The 24411-nt window shown below is 60.8% G+C and overlaps 3 protein-coding genes and 1 long non-coding RNA gene across 24 annotated transcripts in view; 1 reads left to right on the top strand and 3 right to left on the bottom strand.

The window, feature by feature from the left end:
- Window positions 1–9: 9 nt before the first annotated feature.
- Window positions 10–1301, bottom strand: TMEM88 (transmembrane protein 88). Its single transcript, XM_001504791.5, has 2 exons — window positions 802–1301; window positions 10–669 (listed from the first exon to the last, which is right to left on the bottom strand). The coding sequence occupies exons 1-2, from the start codon at window positions 1009–1011 to the stop codon at window positions 397–399; spliced, it is 483 nt and encodes a 160-aa protein (XP_001504841.1). The 5' UTR covers window positions 1012–1301; the 3' UTR covers window positions 10–396.
- KDM6B (lysine demethylase 6B) lies at window positions 1301–23166 on the bottom strand. Of its 17 annotated transcripts, none has more exons than XM_070228140.1 (24): window positions 23024–23166; window positions 16062–16178; window positions 11125–11244; window positions 10685–10827; window positions 10452–10593; window positions 10139–10237; window positions 9811–10030; window positions 9610–9702; window positions 9362–9523; window positions 9072–9278; window positions 8638–8982; window positions 6381–8536; window positions 6149–6275; window positions 5915–6020; window positions 4884–5089; window positions 4698–4762; window positions 4545–4619; window positions 4292–4440; window positions 4027–4141; window positions 3744–3931; window positions 3436–3577; window positions 3003–3129; window positions 2740–2910; window positions 1301–2604 (listed from the first exon to the last, which is right to left on the bottom strand). In XM_070228140.1, exons 5-24 carry the CDS (start codon window positions 10586–10588, stop codon window positions 2581–2583), a joined length of 4914 nt encoding a protein of 1637 aa, XP_070084241.1. In that variant the 5' UTR covers window positions 10589–10593; window positions 10685–10827; window positions 11125–11244; window positions 16062–16178; window positions 23024–23166; the 3' UTR covers window positions 1301–2580. The 17 variants fall into 17 exon arrangements, with proteins under 17 accessions (XP_070084241.1, XP_023509491.1, XP_070084243.1 ...); XM_023653723.2 differs by having other exon boundaries at window positions 4545–4622; window positions 23024–23164; XM_070228142.1 differs by lacking the exon at window positions 23024–23166 and adding an exon at window positions 19963–20217.
- LOC138916318 (uncharacterized) lies at window positions 21824–24285 on the top strand. Of its 2 annotated transcripts, none has more exons than XR_011423488.1 (3): window positions 21824–21904; window positions 22331–22468; window positions 24157–24285. It is a non-coding gene; the product is annotated as an uncharacterized lncRNA (long non-coding RNA). The 2 variants fall into 2 exon arrangements; XR_011423487.1 differs by having other exon boundaries at window positions 22331–22493; window positions 24157–24259.
- Window positions 23616–24411, bottom strand: part of DNAH2 (dynein axonemal heavy chain 2) — a 106045-nt gene continuing 105249 nt past the window's right edge. For all 4 annotated transcript variants that reach the window (XR_011423478.1, XM_070228102.1, XM_023653714.2 and 1 more), the window contains 2 exons: window positions 24127–24277; window positions 23616–23983 (listed from right to left, as the gene is read on the bottom strand). Coding sequence is in view for 3 of the 4 variants with exons in the window: in XM_070228102.1 (XP_070084203.1) it covers window positions 23829–23983; window positions 24127–24277 (306 nt within the window). In the remaining variant the exon portion in view is untranslated. The remainder of the gene's footprint in view (window positions 23984–24126; window positions 24278–24411) is intronic.

Genomic DNA, 24411 nt, shown 5'->3' with positions numbered 1-24411 from the left:
AGGAGCACGTTCAGTTCGTTAATTCTTTATTGATGTGGGATGACTCCTTTCCCTCCAACCTCGCCCCGCAGCCCGTAAATACTAGAGGAGCCGCACCGGAAAAGGAGAACACGAGGTTCCGTTGTCCTGTTCACAAGGAGAGCAGAGGGTATGCAGGGTCCAGCCCAGATGTTCAGGATTTAGATATGGGTAGTGAGAAGAAAGTAGGTTTTCTAGGGTGTGGCAAATTTTCACCAGCATTGGGTCCACAGATGCTGCTCCCCAAGGGGTCGCTAGGACTCGGCTTAGGCAGGAGTGGGGGCAGGGTAAGTCTGGAGACCCCCGGGCTTCAAGTCCTTGTGCCAACAGCGAGAGAGGGCAGTGGTCAGGGTTGTTCTTGACTTGAGAGTCCTCAGATCAGACCCAGACCTTTCCTGATGTGGGGACGGCCTGGGACCCTGGTGAGGCCCGGGTTTGCCGCGGCTGCTGCGGGGCGCGCCGGCGCCTGTAGAGGGCTCGGCTGTAGGGCACGAGGCAATCGCCCAGGCGGAGGCGCAGGCAGAGGCGGCGGTAGCTGGCCAGGGCAAGCACGAGCAGCGGCACGAGGAGCAGGAATCCGGTGACCAGCAGGGCCGTGAAGCCCGGGTCCCGCAGGTGCGCGGTGCAAGGGGGAGCCTGGGAGCGCAGGAACTGTGGGAGGAGAAGAGGCGTCAGGCCCAAGCCAAACAGCCCAGGTGGGGACAAGTTGTGGCCCATAGACCCCACCGCCACCATCACCACATACACGCGCACTCACACGCACATCCCAGGATGCACGCTCACCTGGGAGTGACAGAGGAAACCGAAGCCTAGCATGGTCACAGCGGGTAGCAGGATGGTCCCCAGCACCAGCGCCAGCAGGAGAAGATTGAAGGCAGCCACCAGCAGATTCTGGGCCGTGACCAGCACAGCGCAGGCCCAGCAGTCCAAGGGGTCCCGGGGCTCTGGGCCGCCGCCGGGAACCGGTCGCATCGCCCCCGGGACATCCGCCATGACCCGCCTAGCTCCCGCCCGCCCAGGCCGTCTGGGCCGCGGCCCTTATAGCCCTCTTTCCTGCCCCTCCCCCGGCGCAGCCTCTCCCCACCCCCCTTATCCTGGAATGCGGCTCCAGGATTAGGCACCCCCCATACCGTGGAGCGGACCAGAGCTCTGGACATTCCACAGGCGCCTCCGGGGAGGGGCTCAGCTCGCCGGGGTCTGCGCACTCCCTCCCCATCAATCACGGTCTTGCAGCCCTCCTCCCAGTACTCTCCCCGCTATCACCAGCACGTTACCAAAACAAGACGTTTTTTCTGGTTTTATTTTTAATATTAATATTCTCACACAAAAATCACCGAAAATAAGGGTAGGGTTGGGAAGACCCCTCTGCCCCTAGGGCAGAGAGACAGTGCAGTGCGAGGGGGCGGGACTGTAAACCCCCCACCCCTCCGCAGCCCCAGCGAGGAGAAAAAACTGACAAAACGAAAATAAAGCCCCAGAGAAACTCATCCCGGGGTGTCCCTGCCCCAGTGAGGCCCTGGCCCTGGGCTGTTTCACGCTTAAAAAGAAAAGGGGGGCGGGGCGGGGAGGAAGGTCTGTGTTTGTAAAATTGGCCGGGGCTGGGAAGGACGGGGTTCCTTTTCCTCATAGTTCTTTCTTTAAAACTTTTAAATTTTTTTATTTTATTTATTTTTTTTACAAAATACCATTTCAGTTCCCACTTCTTCCCCTACAGTACAGGAGTCGCTCACCCTCAGGCAGGGTTGGGGTCGGGTCGGGAGTAGGAGACTGGTCCGAGAAAGTGCAGGACGTAGGGGAGGGGAGCGGGTTTGAGCACCATGAGAACCCGGCTGGAGCCGCGGGCGGGCGGGCGGGCGGAGACGGACGGGCCGGCCCGGACACACACTGGGGCGCAGGGAGAGCCCGGCGGCGGGCGGTCCCCGGAGGGGCGGGCGGGATGGCTTGGGGGGTGCAGGAGGTCGGGTTTTCCCAAAAATGAATAAATAGAGGTGAGTGGGACTGTTATAAATTAAAAACCAAAAAACAAAAACAAACAAAAAAAAACAAAAAATACAAATCATAACCAAGTGAATAAACAGAGACATGTACAGGGATCACAGCTAGCATTGGAAGTAAAAAAAGGAGGTTCTGGGGGAGGGGTAAAGCCCATAGAAAGAATCTCATTAAAAACCTCGGCTGCCGGAACGTCTATGTACAAACACGAGCCGCGCGTCAGCGCCGGGCGGGCGGCGGGCAGGCGTGAGGGAACCCGTATGTGACCCCCGCCGCCGCCGGAGCCTGGTCCTTGTGTCTGTTGCTAGAAAGGCCAAAGTCGGTGAGGGGAGGCGCTGGTGGGCGAGGGGCTGCCAGCCCCCTCCCCCGTCTCCCATTTTTTTTTCCTTTTTTCCTCATATTAAAAAAAAAAAAAAATCTTAATAAATTAAGTGAGGGGAGCTGCCAATGGGGTGGAAGGGCTGGGCCCGACCCCCTTCCCGGCCAGAGGCGGGACCTAGGTCCAGCCCAGGCGTGTGCTGGTGGCCCCGCGGCGCCCTGCGGGTGGGCAGGCGGGCGGGGCGTCCGGCCTCATCGCGACGTGCTGGCGGGGGCCTGCGGGGAGAGAGCGGGCGGCGGCTCAGCGGCAGGCGCGGGGCGGCCCACCCCACGCCCGAGCCCTGCGCCCTGCGCCCTGCGCCCCGCGCCCCCACTCCGGTGCGCGCCCGCCTGCCGGCCGGCCGCGCTCACCAGCGTGAAGGCGTCGTAGGCCTGCGCCAGCTCCTCAGTGCGGTACTGCTCCAGCACCACCACGCCCTGCAGGCCCGCGCTGCGGCGCCGCGCGCACGCCTCGCAGTGCACCAAGTACGTGTTGCGGCTGCCGTTCTCACTCGTCACGAACAGGATGTTGAACACCTCCACCTGGGACAGGGAGGAGGAGGCAGTCACGGGGAGGGCGGGCCACCGAGGGCACCTCCCTCCGGGCACGGGAGAAGGAGAGCGGGCGCACTCACGTCGCACTCGTTGCAGTAGTAGGCGGGCTCGTCCTTGACCCGGCCCTGGTAGGCGATCTTCTTCCCCGCCCGCACCAGGCTCTCCCGCTGCACCTGGCAGTGCTTCATGGACTGCAGGAGGCAGAACCTGCGTGCGGGGAAGGTGGTGCTGAGGCAGGGCTGCCGGCGCGGGGAAGCAGGTCGGGGCCTCCCAGCTGCACGCCCCGGTCACATCCCCTGACCAGGGCATCTAACACAGTTGAAATTTCATGTGGTTTTTGTCTATTTAGACCACAAGAAAACGAAGCTGCTTCAGAGCAGGGCCCTTGTCAGCCACCCCAGAACTGTAACACTGCAGGGCACATGGTAAAGGGTGGAGAGAGAGGCGGAGAATGGGGTAAATCAGACCGAGGGCCGCGACACAGATGGGCTTCCTCCCAACTAGGGCCCTCACTTGATCATCTTGAACAAGTCGGGGTCGCTGATTTTGACCGTGCGAGCCACGTTCCAGGACACATGAATCATGGGCACAATGGACTTGACGTTCTTCACCTCGTTCCACTCGTATCGTTCCAGGGCCAGCTGGTACTGATAGGCTGCAGGCCAGAGGGGATCACTACAGGATTCTTAAACAGCTCCCGGCCACTTGGGCCGCAGCCCCTTCCCGCAGAGCTGGCCGCTCTCCAAGCCCCGCCCCCGGGGCTCACTCTGCACGGGCCACACCCCCTCTGCAGGACCCATCACCTCACCCCACCCTCTCACCGGTGAGGGGCCCCACGTTCCAGGCGATGTTGTTGCACCAGCCGGTGGCCTGCACCCAGTGCACAGTCCCTGCGTTAATCCACACGAGGTCTCCGGGGCGCTGTACGAAGCGGTACACAGGGATATTGGAAGCATAGAGGTCATCCAGGATTGGCCACCAGGAACCCGTCAGGTAGTCTACGCCGTGCCTGCAGGGTGGACACAGGGTCAGATGGAAATCTGGGGACCCAGGGACGGGACGGGACGTGGAGGGGTATCTAACAGGGAGGAGGGCGGCGCGCACCGGTCGCAGAAGGCGCTGATGGTCTCCCAGTAGTGCTCGTGCACCGCGAACCACTCACAGTCGCCTGGGCCGATGTTGATGTTGACAGAGCAGAAGTTGTTGTTCTCTTGGTGGCCTGCAGGGGGCGACAGAGAACGGCAGGGCTAGCCGAGCAAACTCGGCAACCAGCCCGCCCTTTAGCTCTCATTGGAGGACCGAGAAGCGCCGAAACCAGTCCCGCCCCTCGCGCGCTTCCCGCCCCCGCGCGCCCGGGCGACGAGCGCACCTGGCGTTCGGCTGCCTGGGACCTTCATATACAGCTGCACCGTGTTCATGCCCAGGATGGTGTGGCCGACGTGGCTCAGCATGTTGCCCGTGGATGTTACCCGCATGAAGGCGGGCAGCTTCAGCAGCTCCTGCAGTTGGGGCTTCCACCTGCGGTGGCGACGGTACAACAAAGTGAGAGGCTACCCTGCCGCGGCCACCCCATCGGCACTCCTGCCCCTGCTTTGCTGGCCTGAGCCCCACTGACCACTGACCGTTTGGCGTCAGACAAGTCGATATTGGTGCCAAACTTGATGATGTGATGGTTCTTCGGGTCTGGTGTGCTGCTGCTGCTGGGGCGGAGAACACAGGTTGGTGGAGACGCCCAGGGAAGGAGTCATGAAAGGTAGGGGCAAAGTGTACGGTACCTAGGAGGGGTTCCTGTGGTGCTGTCCGGCTCCTCGGACTCCTCATCCTCACTCTCCTTCTCCTCCTGCTTGGCCACAGGGGTAAGCAGGCCTGGGTCAGGGACCTTCCAGGAGCCCTCCCACCGCAGCCCCAGCTCCAAGCCCCCTGATCCCACACCCCTGCCTCTGTCCATGCTCACCACTCACCTGCAGGGACTCCTGGAAGGATGAGGCCTGGTACTGCGCGTACTTGGCAATGGTGGTGTGGGAACGGGAGCTCTCGCAGGGCCAGATCTGTCGCGTACCAGTCAAATCCCAGTTTTCATCTGAGGGCTGCTGCACCTGGGTGCGCACCTCTACCGTATGCTCACCACTTGCCTCCACCAGCGTCTTGGTGGAGAAGAGGCCCAAGTCTGTAAGGGAGAGCCAAGCAGGATGTCAGCATAGAGGCAGAGGGCAGGGAGCAAGGATCCAACTCACTCTGTCCCGCCTTACTCCCCAAGCCTGACAGGGTGGACATAGGCTTCACCCATAGAGCTCAGCCTAGGAGGAAAAGGTGAGAACCCCACCCCCACATGAAGCTGGGAGGGTTCACCCTCCCAGGCCCTAGCCTTTATCTGGATCACCACCAACTCCCTTTCTCCCACTGCTGCTCTGAGCCTCAGCCCCTCCACCAGAGTCCCAAGGCACAGAGCACCTGGCAAACAGTAGGTGCTCAATAAATGGCAGTTTCTTTAAGCTATCATTGGATCCCATAAAAGATTTAGTCAAGTGAAAGCCCAGAGAATATATGGATACAGAAACGACTATGTGTATAAAGGAAACGAAGATTGAATTTCACGTTTCTATATGGTTTCCTCTACTTTTCTATGTTTGAAATTTTGCACAATAAAAGCTTGAAAAACATAGATAAAGCCCTGAACCATAGGTCTTCAGGATTTACTACAATCTGTATTCTTCTCATCCTTAATCACCAAGAAAACCAAGTGACTCTAACCAGGCCCTGAGATACATCCCATTCCCACTTGCCCACTGCTGGGGAGAGACAGACAGATGGGAGAAAAGCCTGAGGCCAGCTAATCCATTACACAGAGCACTCTTCAAAACTGGTCTATGAATGACAGAGGAGAGCTCACTATAGCCACAGTCCTGAGTCTTCAAGTGTGGGGGCTTGTAGAGGCTCCCAAGGCCCCAGATCCTTGCTGCCCTCCCCACACCTTTGTGCCGCACACACTCACTGAGCCGCAGGGAGCCTGCCAGGCCACGGATCACGGTGATGGGATTTCGAGGGTCTGTACAGAACTGCAGCAGCACCGGCGAGAAAGCATCCCGTTTGCTCTCCAGCTGAGGGACACCCAGGAGACAGGGCTGGGATCAGAGCCCCGGCCCAGGCTCAAAGCAACCCAACAGCCCCCAACATTGTCTTATAACCCTCTGGCAGAGGCAGTTCTGAGCACGGATGGCACACGTACATAGATGCTGGGTGTGGGTGGGTTGAGTTTTTCCCGGGGCAGCTTCTCCTCAGTGTTGATCTTCGGTTTCACAGACTGGGCGGGGGAAAGGTAGGACTCCCGGAACTTCCCTTTCACCTTGGCATTCCTGTGGGAGGAAATGAAATGAGGACAGATATATCAGGGTGATTAGAGAAGGGAGCCTCCTCCCTGGCCAGGTCAGCAGCCTCATGGGGGACAGGCCCTAACTCACTTGCTGGCACGAACGACGTCAGCAGCGCAGTGGCTGATGGTGAGGTCTGCCATGCGCAGCCTCCGTTCTTCCACCTCAGAGGCGATAAAGGTCTCCTTGTCACCACTCTCTACTTTGATAAGCCGGATCTTCAGCTCCTTTGGAGGTCCTTCACTAAGTGAGCGCAGCTTCAGCATGTCAGCCCGGCTGACACCTGGTGGCCCTGGAGCTTCCTCCCGAGCCTTCTTCCCAGGGACAGGGGCTGACGGGGGTGTGGGCTGGCCAGAGGTTGCAGGAGCTGGTGGAGGGGCTGGAGCTGTGGGTGGCTTGGCCTTGGAGGCCCCGCCAAGATCAGGCCGGGCCTTCTCACGACCCTGGATCTCCTCGCTCTGCAGGTCCAGGTTCCCCAGCACCCGGCGGCTCTTTTCTTTGGGGGCCTTGGCCTTGGCCTTTGCCCTGCCCTCACGGGGCCGCCGACCCACACTGTCCTTACAGGCCCGCCTGTGCCGCCGGTGTTCCTTCTGATGCTCCTTCTGTCTCCGCTTGCTGCTGCCTTGTCCTGCTGCTGCCACTACCCCACCACTCTCCTCCTTGGTGGGGGGCGGCAGTCGCTCAGTCCCACTGTCCACTGGGTCTGCCGTGTCCACCGGGTCTGTGGCACTCCTGCCTACTCGTTCCACAAGGGTCTCACAAGCCCGACTGATCTCTTCTAGCACCTCAGACTCAGAGCGAGCAGGGGGCAGAGGCAGGGGTGGGGGTGGAGGGGTGGGGGTCATGGGGCCCGGGACTGGCTCTTCGCCTGCCCTGCGCTCCCGGGCCCAGGGCCCACCTGAGGTAGAAAACTGAGATGACGAGGAAGCGGAGGGCTGTGGGGAGCCCTGGGCGCTAGGGGCCGCTGAGGTGGGCGGTGGGGCGGTAGCACCTGATGGGGGACCAGGGGAATACTGTGTGGCAGGCAAGGGCCCAGGCCGGGTGGAAACAGCTGCTCCAGTCCCCCGGTAACAGTACTTTTGTCCCTCCAGCACGGAGGCCAAGGATTTGAGCAGGCTGGCCGGGCTGGCTGGTGGGGGTAGTGGGGGTGGTGGTGGCTGTGGCTGTGGCTGGGGTGGCGGAGGGAACTTGGCTAGAGGCGGCGGTGGCGGTAGGGCTGGTGGTGGCTTCTTCTCCTCTTCCTGGGTGGCCGTGGTGGTGGTGACGGTGGCAGCAGTGGTGGTTGTGGCTGTGTCAGTGGGGAATGGAGGCTGCAGGGATGCAAAGGGCTCCTTCAGCGGGGGCGGAGGGACCACGCCTGCCTCCTGTTGTTGCTGCTCCTCCTCCTTTCGAATGGATTCGTCCAGCATCTTCATGATGTTGGCCAGCCCATCAGGTAGGATCTTGAATTCAGCTGGCTCCTCAAACTGATCCTCCAGTGGGGTAGAGGGAAAATCAAAGAGTCGCGGGCCTCGGGCAGGCAGCTCCCCAACCCTGGGCGGCACAGGCTGGGGGGCTTTATTCAGGGGGCCTGGGGATGGCCCTGGCCCCACCTCGGGGGTCTTTGGGAAGGAGACCCTGGGCCGAGGGCTCTCCGGGCGCCTGAAGCTTCCTGAGGTATTTTGGTGGCAGGAGGAGGGAGGGGCTGGAGGCAGGGCAAGAGTCAGGGGTGCAAGAGGTGGGTCCTGGGGGCTCAGTGTTGGGCTGGGGGGCCGGGGATGGGGGTCCATACTTCTGGCTAGATAGGGAGGTGGGGGGAAGGACACAGGCCCAGTAGGGCTACTGCTGTGGCTGCCATTGTTGCTGCTGCTGCTGGTGGTTGGGGGAGTAGGAGGGGTGTGCGAATCCTGAGTGCCCACAGAAAAGCGGGGGGCAGGAGGCCCCAAGAAACCCTCACGGTGAGGGAGGGGTAGTGGTGGAGGGCGGGGGCGTCCCTCAGCCCCGAAGAAGAGCTCCTCTAAGATCTCTCCATCCTCGCGGGCTGCCCGGCAGGCCGGGCCCTTCAGCCAGGCAGGGGGTGGTGGGGGGCGTAGGAGGCGGGGACAGGGGGGTAGAGGAGGTGAGGGGGGGCCAGGTGGCAGGGACAAGTGGGGAGTGGCAGCGGGACCTGCCAGGAACGGTTTCCGACTGCTGTGTGCCGAGGGCCCCAGGCGGGCTTGGTGGGAGGAGACCTCCAGCGCGGGCGTTTGGTAATGCTCAGCGCCAGGCTGCAAGTGTAGGATGCAGGTGGTCAGAGGGCTGCTCTAGCCACCTCAGACAAGCTCCACTGATCCCCCCACTCCACCTTCCACCTGTGGTCATCACTCACCATGCCTGGGTTCGGCTCCACGCCCCGGAGACCAGTGTTGCTGCTGCTGCTACTGCTGCTGGTGGTGGTGCCGGGGAGGCAGGGGGGCCGGGAAGGGGCGTAAGGCACGCAGGCGGTGGTTGCTGCTGGTGAAACGCTGGAGTCCATCCGCGACCTCTGAACTCTGCTCTCTCTAAGGTCACTTCCGGGGGGACGGGTGGCAGGCGGGCAGCCATGGCTCTCTGCTCCTGGGGGGCGGGGGCCTGGGCCTAGGGGTGCAGCCGGGACCAGCCGGTGGCCCGGGGGGTGCGCGACATAGGCCGGAGCTGGGTATGGATATGGGTGAGGCAGCGAGTGCCGCTGCTCCTGTGGGAGATAAATGAGGACACTGGGTGAGAAATGGACAACATGGGGACTTGGAGCTAAGAGGTAAGGGGCAACAGACAGGTGCTCACCTGGCGCTCTGGGGGTGCTGAACCCTTGCGCTCGGGGCCCCAGGCATCTCCATGTAGGGTACTCCACAGCCCTGGCTTGGTCAGCTGAAATGGAGGGCTGGTGGCTAGGCCAGGCAGGGGTGGGGGTGGGGGAGGTGGGGGTGGCGGTGGTGGCGGTGGTGGTGGTAATGGTGGCGGAGGCAGCGGCAGCCCTGGGGGAAGGCCAGTCTGGAAGAAAAGAGGGTGTGAAAATCCCACTCCTTGCCGGAGTCCTCTCCATTCACTGCTTGCCTGCCTGCATACGACCATACCTGCTCAGAGTTGCAGCCTCTCCTGCGCTTGCCTCCAGGGCTGAGGCCCTCCTCCCCTGAGGGGCCTGAGAGTGCTGCAGGAGGCACAGGCTGTACTACTGGGGGTTCAGCAGCTCGCTTCACTGGAGGACCCCCCCGCTTGGCCCCGTAGTTCCGCTTGTGCTGAGCAAAAAAAGAAAGGAGAGAGAATGGTACAGGTGCAGACCTAGCCCAGCCCTCCTCCACAGCCCACCCAGCCCCAGCCTCACCTCAAGGTGCAGCAAGTTCCACACTTGCTCCAGGGGGGGCAGGACCTTGGCTCGGTGCTGGCAGGAGCCGGCATGAAAGTTCCAGAGCTGAGCCTGGGGAGGTGGGGGAAGGGTACAGGAGATGGGGCAGAAGCAGACATGAGACAAGGGCACTGAGCCACAAGGCACAATCCTAACCCCCTATGTCCTGCCTCATCTAACCTGCTGTAGTCGGCCGATGCGGGGCCCCAGCTCAGCCAAGCTTCCTCCATATCGAAGGGCGCTGTGGTAGCATCGTATGGCCTCCTCGCTGTCGTGCTCTGACTCGTACAGCTGCCCAAGCTGCTCCCACAGGCCTGGCTGGGCTGGCTCCCGAAGCAATGCCTGTACACAGCCATGCAAGGATTCCAGCTTCCCATGGAGGGGTCTTGGGGTGGGTGTCCTACAGAGCAGAATGGGGCAGGGGGCGGGGGGTTGTCAGGCTTAGGGGAACTTTTTCCAGGCCACAGCTTTGCCTCCCATTCCAGAGTACCTTTGAATCCTCACTCACCCTGGAGCATAATATGGTTTGTTGGGGTGCCCAGAGCTACTGCCGTGTGAAGGGGGTAGAGGAGCAGAGAGTGGGGGCTGCCCGATGCTGGCAGAGCACCTGGAGAGAGAAGAGGTCTGTTAACATATAGCAAGATGGAGCAGCCTTGTCCCTACCTAGGAACGAGAGGACTGAGGGGATAAGAGAAAGCAACTGAGGACTGCACCAAGGCCCACAGAATGGCAGAGACCCAGAAAATGACATAGAGATTGAGGGGTACAGGAGATGGGAAAAGGAGTACCTGGAGACAGAGAGAGATGGCCCAAGTTCTCACCTGCCTCCGGGCAGCCATGCGCTACGAGGAGGGGGATGGGGCGGGCAGGAGCTCCAGGCCCCAGCACAGCTCAAGCCCCCAAGGGCAAAGGCTTCCCGTGCAGCGCGGGCCCCTGGAGGGTCCACTGCCCGATGCATTCAGCCTGAGTCAGGGAGAAGATGATGATCTTACTGCGGGCAGAGCCTGAGCTGCCAATGTACACACAGCCAACCTAGCCCCAGTCTTTCCCTTACCAGGTCAGCAGTGGCCCCAGGAGCCCTGGAGATCGGGCACGGCCCCCTGCCCCAGCTCTCTGGGGTGATGGTCCCGCTCCAGCTGCTCTGACAGTAGGGCCCACTGCCCCCAGATGGCAGCCCAGGGCCTTTCACAGCCAATTCTGCAGAGCGGAGAAGAAAAAGGAGGGAGGTGAGCTGGCCAGCACACAGTCGGGGCCGGGGCTGGGCTGGCCTGGCTGTGGCACCCACAGGTCTGTCATCTGCGCAGGGAGCCCAGCCTTGGCTTGCCCTGAGGGGAGGCCCACCCGGCCTAAAGAGCCCCTAGACGCCCAGGAGAGTGGCTAGGAGCCGGGACGAGTGGCCGGGAGCGGTCGGGCCGCTCGGTGGGACAGGGTGGCTGCGCTGCCAGGCTTCCAGCCGGGAGCCACGGGATGGCAGGCAGCGCCGCGGCCGCTTACCCGGCCTCCGTGGGAGCGTCCTCTCAGCGCGTCGGCGAGCTCCACAGATCCGGCCAATCACAGGACTTCCTCTCTCCCCAGAAAGCCAATCATCACCCGTGTCTCCGCCTCAGTAACAGCCTGGCCGAGACCAATAGGAGCGAGGTTAGCCCGGCCGCTGCCGGCCGGGGGAGGAGGGGCGGCGGAGCCGGTCAGACGGGCTCGGCCCGGGGTGACCCCGAAGTGACCCCGCGGCTCCCACCTAGGGTCTCCATCTCGGACCTGACACTCGGGCCGGCGAGGCAAGTGGGGCTGTGACCCGGGCAGGGGAAGGCGGCGAGTCGCACGCTCGGGCCGGCCTGGGGGATGGCGCTACCCGCAAGTCCCAGGCACCCACAGAGCCGCCGGTGGTCCCAGCTAGACCGCCCGAGACGCCCCCCAACCCCGCCGCCGTAAGACTGACGGACGGCAGATAGATGTACAACGCAGACAAAGACGTCGCTCCCCTTTCTCACTTCACCTCTCCCAGTGCCTGACCTCCCCACCCCGAGTGCCCCTTGGAACTGCTTAAGGCTGGCCAGTCACAGTGACTTCTCCGGCACGAAAAGCCGCCCGCCCCGCGATCTGAGCGCTCCACCCCCCACGCTTGACCCCATCCCAAACTATGGTCAAGCCCCCAGCCTCATACCCAGTTTCTTCAGCTCCTCCACTTCCCCTGGCTCTCTACGTCTTCAATACCAACCGACCCCAAAAGCAAACCCCCCCATTAATCCCTCAACTTCTGAGAAGTCGCGCACCGCGGTTCCGAGTGGCCCCTCTCGCGTGGCTCCCGTATCCTCTCTGTCCTTCCTCGCCGGGGCCACGCGGTTCCCCACGGCCCACGTGGCCCCCGCCCCCCAAGGGAGGGGGGATTTCGGGGGTTGCCCGTGACGTGGCTACTTGCGCAGCGGAAGCGGCGTGTGTAAATGTGTGGGGGGGGGGGTCCTTCGGGAGGGAGGAGGGCGGGGCCCGACAGGCGGTGACATCACCCTTGTCCCACTCTCACCGCCCACTCCCTTAAAGAACCCAGAACCCGTTTCACTTCCTCCTTCTCGCCCCCCCCAAGCCCTTCCCGTCGGTGCCCAAGACGGCGGAGCGCTCCCCTTCCTGGGCACCTTCCTTTAAGCCCCAGTTCTTCCTTTTCTCCTCTCTGAGCCCAGGATCCCTCCTCGCCTACCCGGCGTCCCCGCAGGTAGGGAGCCGGCTCCGCTCCCGGGACCGGTCCATTGAGAGTCTAGAGTACAAAGAGCTGCGAGAGGCGAGCGTAGAGTACAAAGCGGCGGGGGCGGGGCCAGCGCTCCAGCTGGAGCTAGAGCCGGGCAGGAAGCCGGGGGAGAGCGCGCGACGAGGGGCTGGGGGCGGCTGGAAAGTTCGCCTTCGCTGAGAGAGGTCTGCGCTGTGGGGAAATTTCCACCCAGCCCACAAGAGCAGGCGGGTTTCTGGTGAAAACAGTCCTCCCTCCGCAGGGCAAGGTTGTCTGCTTGCACGCAAGCGCTTGGACCCTACCGGTCCCGGCGTGCCACTCCCAGCCGAGCCCTGGTAGGCGCTAGGGCTCGGCGGACCCTCTCCGCAGTTTACGCGAGTTTCTGTCAGAACTCTCTCCTCACCATACAGCCTTGCTGTCAGTTACCAAGCCCTGGGACAAGTACAGCGCTCAACTGCGGTCAAGTACAACCTTGGCCGGCTGCCCTCACCCAAGTCCCGGGGCCCATGGACCAGACATGGGAAAACGGGGAACCAGGGGTCCAGACATCAAAGGAACAGATCCCCGCTTAGGACGTGGTGCAGAGGGCGCTGCCAGTTACCAGGAAATGCAGCTTCCCCTTCTGCGATGATGACACTTCCCCTCTACCACTTCCCCTTTCCCACGGGGAACTGACTCAGCTTTCCCCACACCAGCGAGTCCCGTCCCTCCAGCCTCTTTCTACCTTTATCCACAAACCCCCACGCCAGTACTCGGAATACAGCTGCCCTCACTTGAGGACAAAAACTTCCTGTACACTAAACACACATTCACTCTCGCCAACTACCTCGGATCCTTGTCCCCACCCGGGACCCAGGCGTCTGACTCCTCATCCGCCTCCCGTACAAAGCCCTCCCTCGGGGTCTGATTCAGGATTGGGGTGGGGGAGCATGAGTCACCCAGAAAACCTTCCCCTATTCCCACTGACTCAGCCCCCGCCTCCCTGAACACACACAGACACACAGTCAGAGGCAGACACAACTCAGCCCACACACCGCTCACCACCGGTCCCGCGGAATTTCCCCTCTCGTCTTCCCCCACGACGGCCCCTCCCCGTGCCCTACAGCCCCGACGCTGCGCTCACACCTGTTCCCCAGTCACCCGCAGCCGGCTGGCGGTCCACTCTCACCTCCACTCTCGCTTTGGGGCAGGAATAGCCCTCCCCGACTCCCGGTGTCCGTACTAACCAAGGGGAGGGGACAACCACGGACAGGCACAAAGACAGACATCCACAGACTCCTCGAAGACAGATGAGAGGTAGACGCACGCGGCCAAAACCAGGCTGGGAGAATGGTATACTTCTGGGGCACAAATTCCAACCACTCCCGCCCGACCCACAGTCCCGAGAGTCAGCCGCGCAGAAAGGGTTAATTCTTCTCCTGCCGAGGCCACGCCCTCTCCATCCGGGCACTCCCGGCTAAGCCCGGCCCCGCCCCCTCCATCCGGGCTCTGGACTAGGGACTTTAACCGACCCCCTCCCCCTGGAGCCCCGAGAGAGACCCACTCCATCAATCACACCCACTTAACTCTCTCTGGGCTTGAAGCCCGGGAAGCCCCTCCGCGCAGCGCTCCAGCCGCGCGGGACGCGTGGTAAGGGGCCAGAGGTGCGCATGCAGACTCACATGCCGGCCAAAGTCGAGATCCCGCAGGCAGGGTTTTACCGAGCAGGCAGTCAGCAGGCACGCAGCACGCGCGCGGAGGCGGGACCGTTTTGGGAACCCCGCCGCATCCCGCTCCCTGCCAGGCCTCATTCTGCCTGGTGAAAGCGAGGGGTTACAGGCTCGCTTCTTACCTGGGGGAGGGGGAGGCGGAGGGGAGGGCCACCGGCTGGGGCTCCGCTGTGACTCAGCCACCCGGGCAGGCCGCCCGCTCGGGATTCCCTTCCCCAGCCTTCCCCCGCTTCTGGCCCCTCCCCGCCCCCCACCGAGGAGTGACAGTGCCGGCCCGGGCCCGCTATGTGTCACTGCAAGCCTTGTGTCTGCCTCTGACTGGACCGCTGTGTTCACCAATCTGTCTGACAAGGTCGGCTGTGTGTGGGTCCCGGTGTCTGTCTCCGTGTGCACCTGCATGTCTGCTCATCTTGTCTCCTTCAGTGCCTGTGTCTGCCGCGTTCCTGTCATTATGCCTGTCTACATGACTCCGAGGGGCTGTCTCTGTCTGTGTGTCTGCCTGGCTCCTGTCTCGGTCTTTTGTCTGGGTCTGCCTCTGCATCACTTGCGTGATCACGTGTGTCTCTGCACATGCCCTTCTGTGTTTGCCTTCACGTTTCTGAACAGAGTCGGGGAAACACTGGAGCAGGATGACCCTGCTGAGTTGTCGCCTCACTTCTCGGAATCCTGACGTCTTGCTGGATCAGCGATCCTTCTGTTTGAGTCAAGTATTTGGGGGTCTGTCTGCCTTCAGTCAAGGTCTGTCCTGTTCCTCAACATCCTTGCTTATCCTCACAGCTCCCTGCGGCTCCCATTATGATGTTAAGTGCTAGCATTTAGTGAATACTTACTACACACCAGGCAGTGTGTTAAGCCCTTTATAGACATTTTTTAAACTCCTCCCCAAAACCTGAGGTAGGAGGTACTATTATTACCCCATTTTTCAAATGAGGAAATTGAGGCTCAAAGAGGTGACTTGGGCAAGGTCATTCTGCAAGAGGGTGGAAGAGCTGGGCTTCCTTCCAAAGCCTTATTCTGACCACTCTTCTATAACACCCCTATCCTATTCTCCCTCTGTTGGTTTTATCTGCACAGGCCATTTCCTGGGTCAGCCTGCCCCTCAGCTCTACCCCAGGTTACCATCCCAAATGTCTCATGTGCTCTAGAGAAGGGGTGAGTAGGAGGCTGGGCAGCAGATCTCAGAAGCCATCGGTTGCTTGGCAATGGAGCCCATTCAGTTAACACATTGATTCAACACAATTCCACTGAGGCACCCCAATGTGCAAACCATCTTGCCAAATAGAGACAGAGAGAAGAAAACAGTCCCACTCAAAAACTCAGTGAGTAGTTGAGAAGAGTGATGCACACTCAGAGAACGTAAGTCCCTGGTTTAGGTATCTTCTTTTTCCCTACAGAAGAATGGAGGCTGGAACAGGGCCTCAGGCAGAGAACTGTCAGAAGGAGACAGGGAAGCAGAAGAGGAGCAAGACTTAGGGTCTAGGGGGCAAATGCTGTAGTGCAATGGGGAGAGAATGGAACAGAAAGGGATCTGAAAGGAAAGGTGAGATGCCAAGATTGCCATGGTAACAGCAGGTTGTTGTGGCAATGGCCTCCACTATCTCTCCAAATTAATTTCCTATCACCCTCCATAAGCCAGGCTGTTCAACAACTCTTATGGGGCAAAGACCTCTCCCTCCCAAGAAAAATCCCTCCAGTGTATCTCATCTCTACTCCCCAGCTTAATTCAATTCAATAAACAACTGAGTTGTAGCACTAGGGGAAGAAGATTTTTTGGTGGTAGTGGAGAGGCTGGTGAAGTACAGGGCTGAACCATTTGTAAACAACAAAGGGGAGCTCCATAAACCAGGAAGGCTGAACCACTCAAGCACCACATGGTGGGGGGATGCTCAGAGTTGGACTGGACCATTCTGAGGAGTGGGCATGATCCAGATCATACCACCCTTCTTCAAGCATGTGGTGGAGAGTTGGACTCTTTGGAGGGAGGGGTGCTCAGGGGCAGGACTTACCAGATGGAGTTTGGTGTGCCCTGTCTCATTGGAACAAGTGCCCCAGCAGTGGGGTGCAGCAGACCACAGAGGGTGGGGTGCGTGGCACTATGGGGCTGGCATGGTGCCTGGGGGAACCTAAAAGAAAAAAGCCAGTTAGAGGTGGGGTCTCCCAAGCTGGAGAATTTCCCTGTGCTCCCTGTCCCCTTAATGAGGAGAAACCTGGCTCTAGTGGTCAGATGGGATGGGAGAATCTGTTTCCATGGCAACCAAAAAATGCCATCCCCAAAGTGGTCCTCCAGCCTTTCCCTTAGGAAGCAGCCTGGACCAGGAGGTAAGGGGAGCACACTATGGCATCTGCATAAGTCCAGAGGCAATACCCAACCCATGATCCCTCTTCTGACTGGCTTCTCCTGCTGAGAGTCCCTGGCCCCAGAGTAGCCCCAGCTGTCCCTGACAACTGTACCCAAGACAACCTCAATCCTGGCCCCAGGCTTGCACATCCTCTACCTTCAGCTCCGCCTCCTCCCTACCCTTATCAAGACACTAGTCAACCCCACCCTCTGGACTCTGCCCCCTCCCCTTCCCCCAGGCGGGTGCAGGCAGGTCTTGGCGAGCAGCACAGGTGGCCAGACTAGATGAACGGGCCCAACAGGGAGGAGCCCTCTTCCTCAGCAAGGACTGTGACTCTGGGCCTGGGTCTGGAAGTGGCCTCTGCTGCAAGCCTCCCTTCCATCCCACCCGTCAAGGCCATATCCTGTTTCCCCATCACCTCCTTCCTTTATGTGGCCCAAGAAGGTGATAGAGGCCCACTCCCTCCCCTCCTGACTCTCAGAGACAAGAAGCTATGCCTTTTAACATAGCCTTTTAACTTAAGTCGAGGGCCAAGAATCAGGTGTCCATCCAGGGGTCAGATCTAAGTCTGCCCTCAGCTCAAACTCATTCCTCGGGGACCTATGTTTCCTGCTCCCTTAGCCACAGTTCTCTGCCTTTAAGGACTCAGACATTTGGGTTTCCCTAGAGACTTGGGCTCCCAGTCTAGTCTCTCCATTCCCCGGCCTTCCAGCCCCCATCTTTCCCCCTGCCCCAGAGACTCAGGCCTCTGGCCCCCAGCCTCCATGACGCAATGTGGTGCAAGCTGCCTTGGCTGCTGATGACACTGCCCCCAGAGAGGTGCTATTTCTGACCCATGCAACGCCCCTCACTGGGCCAGCGTAGTGGTCAGCTGCAGGCTAGGGAGCACAGGTAGGCAAGGTCCTTCAGCTGGAGAAGGGAGCTTGAGGTTGGAACCCTCCAGGACAGGAATGCTCAGAATGTGGGACCAGGGAGTGTGTGTTTGTAGCATTTGTGTACATGGTTGTGCTGGAGGGGAAGGGGAAGCTTGGGAGGGTCTAGCTTAGAGAGAGGGGAGTGGCAAGCCTTAGGACAGACCAAGAGGAAGAGTGAGGGGCAGCCAACGGGGTCAGCAGGGTGTGTATGGGGTCTGGACACCAGAATGGGGGAGGGGCCAACACCCGTTTAAAGGGCCAGCCCCAGAGCTTTAATCCCTCACCAGCCCTGGCCCCAAGCCGGAGGCTGTAATTCATCTGTCCAACAGCTGGGGTGGGTGTGTGCTGGGGGGGGGGGGGGCATGTGGACGGGAAGGGGGAGCTGGGGGAGGGGCTGGGGCTTTCTTGTGCACAGAGCCAAACAACAAAAGGGGAAGCTGAAAGGCCAGCTCCAGTGTGCCCAGGCTAGGCTGCTGGGCTGCTGACTTGCAGACCTGCCAGTGGCCCCCACCTGGGGGCCAACATACTCCATAGTTTGGACTCAAGGATTCTTGGCCAAGGAGTCCATGAACCCAAAGCTGGAGCCCTGGAGAAGGCTGAGGCTGAATACCCCCCAAGCAAGCTGTCACCCCCTCCTTGCAAGTCCCAGCCGCACCACTGTCTCAGACCTGGCAGGCCCCTTAACAGATTCAGCCTCAAATGCCCTGCTAGCCAGCCAAGCCTCCCCAGACATGGCCTGCCGGCTCCCCCTCCCGCCAGCACAGGGTGGCAGCGGCCACACCGAGGCTGTCCCTTTAAATCATTACCACCCCTGATTGTGTGGACGATCGGAGGGCCCTGCCCCCCAGGCAGGCGGCTTGCCACCTCCCCCCCACGAGTCCCCAGAAATGTGAGGGCCATTTAAAGGGACAACAGAGAGGTAGCCGGGTCTCTAACTACCCCCACCCCCACCCCGCACACACTCACAGCCCCCTTCCACAGCAACACACAGCCCCTTGCCCCTCCAAAGGGCCCCCCAAATTCCGGTTCTCTCCTCACCCCTAGAGACTGCTAGGAGAAAGGGGGCCAGAGTTGGGGGGCGGAGAACTGGGGGAGCGAGAAAAGGACAGGGACTCCCTCCTTCCTCGAGCCCCAGGAGACAGCTCGGAAGGAAAGCAAAGCCCGGAGCAGCAGCGAGACAGCCCCGAAAGGTGCCGCGGGCAGACCTGGGGCGCACAGGCTGTCGGGCAAGGGGAAGGGAGTCGGGCTGCATGAGACGGCGGCGCGGCCAGCAGGCGACAAGCCGAAGTGGGGGAGATGGAACAAGGAGGGCCAGGGAAAAGAGGCAAGGCCGGGGAAAACGGGGAGACAGAACCGGGAAAGGGGTCATCCGGGAGGGTGTGGAGGAATATCCGAGAGGGGAGGCGAGCCAGACCAGGGTTACCTGCTGGGTGTCTGTCCCCCGGCGGTGCCCCCGGAGTCCGGGTAGGGAGGGGGGGAGCAGCAGGGGGGGGAGTGGGGGCTGGGGGGGGCGGGGAGACGGTCCCTCCTCTGCCTCCTGGGCCTGCCCCGGCGCTTGCAGCCTCTGCCTCCCTCCCTCCTCCTCCCCGTCCCTGAGTCCCGGAGTCAAACAAAGAACTGTAGCAGGCTCTCCCCAACCCCCTCCCTCCTCCTCCTCCTCCTCCTCCTCCTCCTCCTCCTCCTCCACCACCACCTCCTCCTCCCCTCCCTCCCTCCCTCCCTCCCCACCAGCAGGCTCCCTCCTCCTCCCTTCCGGTCTCTTCCTTTAACTACCCCCCCCCCCAGCCCCCAGCACTAGTCTCTCTCCACCCACCCACCCCAACCTTTTACACACCCCTCAGCCCAGCCCCTTCCCCGCAAAGGAAACTGTGGAGTCCCTTTGCAAAATTGAAAGGCTCCAGAGAACAAGATGGGAGGGGACTGGGGTCTTGCCTAAAAATCAAGAACCACAATACAATTATTTTATTTTTACAGCCAGAGGAATAGTCTTAGCTGTTTCTTCTTCAAGAGAGGAAAAAATAATCCTAAAGAAAGCAACACAAATCTTACTAAAGCCATCATCAAATAAAGTGCACAAAAGCAGTGGAAGTGAATCCCCAGCCCCTGCCCCCACCACCCACCAAACTAACACAAACTCTCCACTCCTCCCTAACAACTCCCAAGGTCTTGGCCAGTTTGAAGCAGGCCTACTAACTATAATAATAAAAATAGTAACTAACAGCATTGAACAATAATACGCATTTCATAACAAGCATTCATTCAGTGTTCGTTCTGTGCCAGGCACTGTGCTAAGTGCTTTGCATGAATTCTCATTTTTTCCCCTCCCAACTGCACAGAAGGTAGGTATTGACATTTAAATTTTCCAGATTCAGAATATGAGGCTCAGAGAGGTCGTGACCTTCCAAGTCCCTATAGCCACTAAGTGGCAGAGCTGGGAATGGAATCCAGGTCTGATCTGACAACCCAAGCTCTAAGGTACATGAAAAACCAGTTTTTGCCAATACCGTAACCAACCCCTGGACTTAACTCAATAGAGAAGGGTAGCCATAACTATCAACTGAGTCCCCCTCCCTCAAGGGAGAGATCCAGCCACCTACGCAGAATAAAGACCCTGACTTTTCAGTCTAATACTATTTCTAGACCCTTTTCCTTACCTTCCAGGGTGGGGGTGGGGGTGCCACTAAGGTCAGGGATGAGCTGGTGTCCAGCGAATCCCCCATACCACATACAGCTCTTCTCCTGGGGGTGGTTATCTTGAAACCACCCTCACTTCAATTCAAAATGGGGCGAGGGGCAATAGGACACTTGGCAATGCAGCAGGTGGGAAAGTAAAAAGACTGTTACGAGGCTCTTTCAAAGGGGGAGGGAGCTTGGAGGGAAAGCTCTTCTGTACCAATCTAGGGAAAAGTGACCCAGGGTTCTCTTAACCCAGCAAAGGGACAAAGTCTTACGGACACACCACGCCCGTGCCCCTCCCCCCTCACGAAACTCCAGGCCAGGGTTTCCCACCTGCAGGATGCTAAGGCCAAGGGAAGGGAGAAGGGAAAAAGATGGCACGGGGCTGGACCTGGACTCAGGGCAGAGGTGGGGGGGCCCGGAATGGAAAGGGGAGGAGGCCTCACTGCCTGGCAACCATCCCGGGGCACGTGCACTGGTGACATCATCCTAGGCCACCTCTAACACAGACCTTTGACCCCTAGGGGCGGAGAGGGGCCGCTGGCTAAGCTTCCTGGGAAATAGCCTTAGGAATTCTGGGAACCCAAAAAGGAGCTGAAAGAACCCAGGCGTCCTGCCTTTATCTCTTTTACCCTCAATAAGGCTCCAATCCCAGAGACTCGGGCCTCTTGGCTCCTCCTCTCCGCCTCCAGCCCTGACCTCCCAACCCACATTTCTGACGGAGTCCCGACACGCCTCTCAAAGCTACTGTGCCTTCTCTCTCCTGGGCGAGATATCGGGTGGGGGGGCGAGAGGTGGGGGACGGGGGCGCCGGGTCCCGCAGGGCTCCATCTCCCATCTGTGGGACCCCCCCCCTCGTCCCAGCCGGCCGCCAGCCGGAATCTGTCTGGGTCCCCAACTCTCCTGCCCCTCCCCGCGCTGTTCCAGGGCGGAGTCTGTGGAGTTGAAATCAGGACACGGCGAGAGGAAGAGTTATATAACCGGGAGAAGCCGAGAACGACGAGTGGAGATCGGGACAGCCAGCCCGAAAGGAGCCGAGGGAGGTGCAAAGAGCACCAGGGCGAGTGGGGAAGAAACGTTAGGGATAGGAAGCATTTTGGTGCACATCAAAGAGGAAGAATTCACGCGAAGAAGGGGCGTGACGGCCTGGGAAGAATCACCTGGGCGGTGTGGGGCTTCCCCGCAGCGCCCTCCCCCGCCAGCAACAGCCGCCGGTCCCGAGCAAGTGAAGCCTGGGCAAGGGGCGCTGGTACCCGTTCCGTTCCTCCTGGGGAGGCAACTAAGCTAGAGCCCGGGAAGGCAGCAGCGGAGCACGTGCGGCCGGAAACCAGAGCTCCGCCCAGCCCACCTGGGAGAGTGGGGCGTCCCCCGAAGGGTTGGTGGGGAACCGGTAGCTGACCCCTCCCACACAAGGCTGGGCGTTAATGGTTAGAGACCCCGTGAAAGAGGGCAGAAGGACCCAAACGCTTGGGTCCTGAGGCGCTGAGAAGCCCAGCCCAGGACTAGTTTGCAAACACAGACTCCAGATGCGGAAGGGGGGTGAGGGGCGAGGGGCGGGGGGCGGCGAGCGCTGGCTAGCCGCGCAGGCGCAGGGGGAGTACTCGGGCGCGTGCGGCGGAGGCGGGGGTGGGCGAGAGCGTGTGGGAGTGCACGTGCGGGTCCCGGGCAGCTATCCCCTCGTTTCCTCCACCTCCTCCCCTCCCCTCTCGCTCTTCTCGTCGCTCTATAAGGCCTCCTCCACATTGGCTACCAGGGCCATGATGTCAGGGACGTCCGCTGGAGCGGATTGGGCAGATGGGAGAGTTCGGGAATCCGGCTCCCGAGTCTAGCTCTCCAGTTACTCTGGCAACAGGGCAAGCAACCCCCGGGAGGGAAGTGGAGCGGAGCTCAGCGCCGCGCCTGGGTCCCGCCTCCCTCCTGGTAACTGCCGAGTCCAATTCGATGGTAGCGCAGCTCGCTGCCTCCCCTCCTTCCTCCCAGGGTTCTCCTAGTCCCGAGAACCAGGCATCCTGTCCTCGACCTTCCCCACAGTCTCCCAGCCCCCCACTCTCGCCAACTCCCACCCCAAGTCACAGCCACAAGCCACAGCAGACAGGAAGCGAATATGCGTTGCTTAGTAACCAACCCGCGTGCCCCCTCCCCACTATTTACCCCAGCCCGGGGAGGCGGAGACTGAGTCCCCAGCCCCCTCCCCACCCCTGCCCTTCGCCCTCCCGCCCACAATTTCCTGTGAGGGGGCCGAGATGATAGGAAGTCAAAAGAGCATCTCGGCCCACCTTTTCCCCGGGCCGGGCCGAGGGTCTTCGGCGGCTTTCAGGGCCCCATCCCCCACCCCGTTCCCCTCAGCTCCGGCTGTGCGTCTCTCCCTCGCCACCTCGCGGCTACGTCGGGAAGGTTCAGCACAGAGAAGGGCCTGAGCCCGGCGAGCGCCAGAGCAGGAGACGGCAGAGTGGGGGCAGGACCAGGGATGAGGAGGCCAACGGGGTGAGGCCGAGTGAAGGGAGGTGAGGTACGGCGGCGTGGAGGGGAGCGAAGGCCACGGCTGGGAGGCTTACCGGGGCTCCTGGGGTGAGGGTTAGGGCTGAGGCTGCACACCTCACCAGTGGGAAGAACTGAAGGAAGGCCTGAGATGGCCCCAAGACTGGAAACACAATACTTCTCTGACCACGGCAGACCTCAAGGGGCCATGGCACTGACCTGTCTGCAAACTCTGACCTTTAGTTCTGCCCTTCAGTTAGGGACTGTCCCGCCCCGCCCACCCTAGTGTCAGGAAGGGGAATCCCAGCCCAAGGGGGACTCGAGTCCTTTCAGGCCCCTCTTGACTTTCGGAACCCGAAACATCTGCCTTCCAGCAATTTCCCCCGCCCCGCCCTCCTCCCTTCTAGGAGACCCGGCTGGCCTGCGCCCGAGGCTTCCCAGCGCCTCTGCCGAGACGCAAACGTCCATTCCCAACTCTACCCCTCTGGAGACTCAGGCGCCCCGCCCCCCTGCGCGGAGATGGTTTCCCTCTTTCCAGACGCCCTCGCGGCTCCCGGTTACCTGATTCTGGGTTGTCCCAGGTGTTCAGGCTCCCCAAGGTCTCCCAGGGGGTCGAGCGGCCCCCCCCTCTCCCAGGCCGGGGCTGGGGGGGCCGCTCCGCCCCGTGGCGCAGTTGGATTTTCCAACACAAACACCGCCCCCCCTCCCCAGCCCCGCCCCCCTCTCATGGTCCCGCCCCTCCTCGCGCCGAAGTCCCCCCTCTCCGGCTCCGCCCCGCCTTCTGCCTGTCGCGCTCGCCTCAGCGCCGGTGCCGAGTAGGAACCCGAATGCGGGGTGCGGGGTTCAGGGTGTAACGTACGGGGTCCAGCCCCCATCCCTGCTTGACAAATCCCTATTCCATTTGGATCACGCGCCCTTCCAAAGTAAGCCCTGCCCCACCCACTCAGGTCCTCCCCCGAGATTTGGGCACACCCTCTCGAAGCCCCACCGCCCGGCTCGCTCGTTCAAGGCCACGCCTCCCTTCCTCTAGAGGGGTCCCGCTTCCCTCGCTCCTTCGCCTGTCCCGTAGCCGCTCACAGGAGCTCCGGTCCAGTGTAAGGTTCGGGCGTCCTCTCTCCCCAAATCCCCTCCATCCCACTGAGAGACTTAGGACTTATGGTCGCGGGTGTTTTATTGCACTGAGCTCCAATACGGTTCTTCCTCCTTTTTGGCTAGCACAACTAGGTCTTTCCAGGGCCCCATCACACGACAGATTCAACCAAGGTCAAGGCCTGAGTGAGGTCCAGCCTCGGTCCTAGGTGCATTATCAGCCTTGGCTCCTAAAGTCCCCGACGCTCTCTCAAGAGGGGAAGAAGAGGAGGCCTTCTCAGTTGTCCAGGCTCATGAGTAGAGCAGTGCCTCTCTTGATCCAGTGATCAGATGGCATGGTCCCAGACCGGAGGTCGATGCCAATGACAAAGGAGGCTCGGTCTGAGCTGCCCGCCCGGTTGGAATAGTAATAGCAGGGACAGGAGTACATGCCTGAGCGAAAGGAGAGAAGGAGTCAGACCCCTGGAGCCTCTGGGAGAGCAAGGCAGAAGCAGCTGTTGGGGAGGGTTGGAGCAGAGGATGGGTTCGGATCCAAACTAGGGATGGGGCAGGCAGGTCTGAGGGAGCTGTCCCACCCTTGGCACTCTTCTTTCGGCTTTCTGCAGGCCGGAAGTGGATTGTTGGCATGAGGAAGACAAGCTGCATGGGCTCTGCCTCCACCAAGCAGGAGTTCTTCCTGTCCCAACCAGCACCTTCCAGATACAGGCCCCGAACCCAGACACCATCCTGGGGAGAGATGGGGGCAGGTTTGAAGAGGAAGTCTAGACCCTCAGTTGCCAGCATCCCTGATCTGTCACCTCTCTCCTCCCTTCTCAACCAATTATTTCCCACCTTTGCTCCCAGCACCCTCCTCTGCGAAA

This window comes from Equus caballus, chromosome 11, assembly GCF_041296265.1.
Source record: "Equus caballus isolate H_3958 breed thoroughbred chromosome 11, TB-T2T, whole genome shotgun sequence".
Classification (NCBI taxonomy): domain Eukaryota; kingdom Metazoa; phylum Chordata; class Mammalia; order Perissodactyla; family Equidae; genus Equus; species Equus caballus.
Note: the sequence above shows the minus strand (reverse complement) of the source record. Positions and strands in the feature narration are given on the sequence as shown.

Excerpts from the sequence above, each read along its gene's own strand:
- KDM6B (XM_023653718.2), bottom strand. The coding sequence starts at position 10,588 with ATGCATCGGGCAGTGGACCCTCCAGGGGCCCGCGCTGCACGGGAAGCC. Across the intron at positions 10,031-10,138 it reads AAACCATATTATGCTCCAGG|GACACCCACCCCAAGACCCC; the intron begins GTGAGTGAGGAT and ends TCTGCTCTGTAG. Across the intron at positions 4,623-4,697 it reads ACCACAGGAACCCCTCCTAG|CAGCAGCAGCACACCAGACC; the intron begins GTACCGTACACT and ends TCTCCGCCCCAG.
- TMEM88 (XM_001504791.5), bottom strand. The coding sequence starts at position 1,011 with ATGGCGGATGTCCCGGGGGCGATGCGACCGGTTCCCGGCGGCGGCCCA. Across the intron at positions 670-801 it reads GTTTCCTCTGTCACTCCCAG|TTCCTGCGCTCCCAGGCTCC; the intron begins GTGAGCGTGCAT and ends CTCCTCCCACAG.